The sequence below is a fragment of the Triticum urartu genome, chromosome 5A (genome assembly GCF_056163025.1).
Source record: "Triticum urartu cultivar PI428250 chromosome 5A, HENAU_Tu73, whole genome shotgun sequence".
NCBI lineage: Eukaryota > Viridiplantae > Streptophyta > Magnoliopsida > Poales > Poaceae > Triticum > Triticum urartu.
In genome coordinates, this window is record NC_141877.1 from 263,998,348 (window position 1) to 264,001,800 (window position 3,453).

The 3,453-nt window shown below is 60.4% G+C and overlaps 1 protein-coding gene across 1 annotated transcript; it reads left to right on the forward strand.

The window, feature by feature from the left end:
• Positions 1–1,776: 1,776 nt before the first annotated feature.
• On the forward strand, positions 1,777–2,409 carry LOC147970997 (uncharacterized). The gene has a single exon (XM_087523774.1). It carries the CDS (start codon positions 1,777–1,779, stop codon positions 2,407–2,409), a length of 633 nt encoding a protein of 210 aa, XP_087379900.1.
• The last annotated feature ends 1,044 nt before the right edge of the window (positions 2,410–3,453 follow it).

Sequence of the window (3,453 nt, forward strand, 5' to 3'; positions counted from 1 at the left end):
GCTGGTCTCTGCGTAAGCGCCTCCGTCCCTTATCTTTATTCTCTCTTTGTTAACCTGGTCTGAGTTTTTCATATGCTTTTCTCGCCTCAGGGCTCCCCTTACTCTTGAGAGGGTTGCCGCCACCTCCGTTATGGGGTCGGTGGAGACGTCTGCCACCACTTGGCGGATTGACCCCGCCGCCGATCTTCGGGAGGCGACGGAGCGGAACGCGCAGGAGAAGTGCGAGGAGGACGAGGCCGCCCGCCGGGAGAAAGCGGAGGCCGAGAAGGCGGAGGCCTCCGCCCTAAAGAAGCTGGAGGCGGCCGAGGCCGACGCTGCGGCAAAGCGGCAGGCTAAGGAAGTTGCGCCCCGGCGGTTGGCGGTGTTCGTCACCCCCCTGAACTCCGCGTCGTCGCCCCCCGAGTTCATGGGGCAGTCAGGGGAAGCCGGCGGCGAGTTCCCGATCGTGGAGAGAGGTGGCGGCGACGCCCCCATGCCGAACGCGGTCGCGCCGCCACAGCCGCCCCCGCCGCAGTCTAGGAGCGCGCCAGGCAAACAGCCGGCGGATCCGCCCTTGCCGCCGACTGAAGACGAGGCCGTGGCAAGGCTACTCCTTCAAGTCGGCTCGCCAACGCGCCGCCGTCTTGAGAAGGCGACTTCGGCGCCACGCCCCTTGGAGACCGGCACCGCCAGCTCGACGATTCCAGACGCCGAGGCGACGAGTGTCGCGCCCATTGGGTGGGTGCGAGGAGGCGGCACGGGCCCGCTGAACCAGGCGCTTCTGGATGTCCGGACGAAGCTGCGAGCCGAGAGCGACGCCATCCAAAACTGCACCAAGGCGCACCTGGCGTCGCGGGCAGCCATCCGGGTACGCTTTCTCCTTTTGTCCCTGTTTTCTTGTTCCTCTCTGTGAGGGGGCGCCAGTGCACCCACTGGGTGTAGTCCCCGAGTTTTGGGCCGGCAGCTGAGCAGGCGGCCCAGAACTCCAATTGGTAAGTTCCGGGTACTAACCTTTGTTCTGAAATACTTGTTGCAGGACTATCACAACCTCTGTGTCACCACCTTCAACCGCAACGTTGAAGAGCTAGGCAAGCGGACCGCCGACTTGTCGGAGAGCCGGAGTGACTCTTTTTTCTTTTCTTTTTTTTGCGGGGGCGCACTGGCGCACCCGCGGGTTGTAGTCCCCGAGATTCGGGCCGACTGCTGAGCAGTCGGGCCGGATCTCCCCGGCGACCTTCTTTGTTGATGACTTAACGCCTTCTTTCTTCTTTTTCTTCAGAGGCCAACGCCACTCTTCAATAGCAGCTGAGCGAAGCCAAATCCGCGTTGCACGCCGAGGGGGAGGATTGCAGCAAGCTTGTCACAGAGCGTGATCTGCTAGCCGCACAATTGGCAGAGCAGAAGGAGCTGCTTACGAAGACACAGAAGGAGGCGGAAGAGGCGGAGGCCGCCCTCCTAGCCGAGTTCGCGAGCGAGCGCTCCTCCTGGACCGACAAGGAGGCAATGCTGGTCTCCGGCTTCCACGAGATCGAGGACCTCGTCGACGGTGAGCTTCTTTGCTTTCCTTCTTTGAGCCGCCGACTATATGTCGAGCCGACTCCTGGTTTTTTGTGACTTGTTCTTCATTCTTTCTGTCTTGGAAGACTTCTTCCCCGGCCACTCGCAGGCGGCCATTCAAGCTATCGAGGCCGACCGCGAGGAGCGGAGGGCGGGTGGCGTGGAGATCGCCCTGATGCCCCTCGGACCCTTGACGAGCATATTCTGAGCATTGGGGCTCGCCTGCGGCCGGCCCACCAGATGCTGCGCCGGCTTCAACGTGTCGGCGCCCAAGCGATCGCCGCCCTGTGGCCAGACGTGCAGGCTCCCCACACCCCCAGTCGGACTGCCGACTGGCTGGAGGTCGCGGCTGGCCGTCTTGAGGCCTGGAAGGGTTCCTCGGCTCGGGCCGGAGCGCGCCGAGCCTTGGAATTCGTCATGGCGTGGTATCCGGGGCTGGACCTAGACCGGCTGGCCACACTCCGGTCAGAGGCCCAGCCGGAGCTGGCAGCCGCTGAAGACGCCCTTGTCAAGCGTGCGGCGGCGATCGCCGAGTACACCGACACCAGCATCTTTGTCCCCGAGCGGGCTAAAGACGGCGAGGAGGTGCCGCCGGAGTGGTTTGGGCTGAACCCCGACTACGGCGAGGACTCGGCAGAGGTGATCGGCTCCAGTGTCGAGGAGGAAGACGAGGCGGAGGACGGGAGCGAGACGGAGGCACCGGAAGATGGAGCGGACGGCCAGCCTCAGCTCGACCGTGCCTCCAGCAATGAGCCATGCCCGCCCGAGCCGACTGCTGCCGGAGGTGATCAAGCCGAGACCGCCCAGCCGGCCGCCCCAACATCCAATACCGCCGTCTCCTCCGATCCTCCAAACCCGTCTGCCGCCCCCTAGGCTGCCACCTTGTCTTTGTTTTATCTGTTCTAATAGTTTTTGGAGAACTTGTTAATCCGCACAATTCCACCCGCGGGGTGTATTTTGAAATTCTGCTCGAAGATTCGGCCAAGGGCCTTTGTTATGTAAATATTCATCCGACTTCTATCTTTCTTGCTCATTGTTCTTTTGGCTTTTTCCTTTACCGTCTTCCCTCAGTTGCCATCTTTGTCAGTCAGACAGCCGCTCTGCGGACTGCTGCTGGATCAAATTCTTGGTCACTTTGGGAAGGCAAGTACTCAGCCGTTTTTAGAGTTGTTTAACAAGTCGGGTAGAAGGCGGCAAGCCGACTATTCAAGAGTCAGTTTGCGAAAAAAGGCTGGAAGCCGGCCTTAAGCTATGTTTGTGCTGTTGTCGGTGATGATGCTGTATGGTATGCCGTACCGAATTGCGATGTCGGAGATGAAAGTCACGGCAGTCGGACCGTTCAGTTTCTTGATTGGCTTCGCTTCTATCCACTTGGTGAACTTGTCCACCGCGACAAGTGAGTTAAGCCACCTCGTGCCATCTTGAATGGTCCCACCATGTCTAGACCCCAAACTGCGAAAGGCCAGGCAATGGGGATGGTCTTGAGTGCAGAAGCCGGCTGATGCGGCTTGGAGCGGAACTTCTGGCACCCTTTGCATTTTTGGACCAATTCCTTGGCCTCTTCTAAGGCCGTTGGCCAAAAGAAACCGTGTCAGAAAGCCTTGGCGACGAGTGCTCTTGAGGCCGCATGGTGGCCGCACTCGCCTTGATGGATGTCTTTGAGAATTGCTTGGCCTTGCTCTGGCTCTACGCAGCGCTGGTAGACACCAGTGACGCTGCACCTGACTAGCTCTCTGTTGACTATGGTGTAGGCTGTCGCTCGGCATTGTACTTGCCGAGGTAAGGTCTCATCAGTCGGCAGCTCTTTGCTCACCAGGAATTTGAGGATGGGCTGGGCCCATGAGGGTGCTGCTATTTCTTTGACTGCCAGAACTGCGACTTGGACAAGGGCGGCTGGGCTGGGAGGCGGCGGGCTGG

Coding starts and splice junctions, on each gene's coding strand:
- LOC147970997 (XM_087523774.1), top strand. CDS start 1,777: ATGCTGCGCCGGCTTCAACGTGTCGGCGCCCAAGCGATCGCCGCCCTG.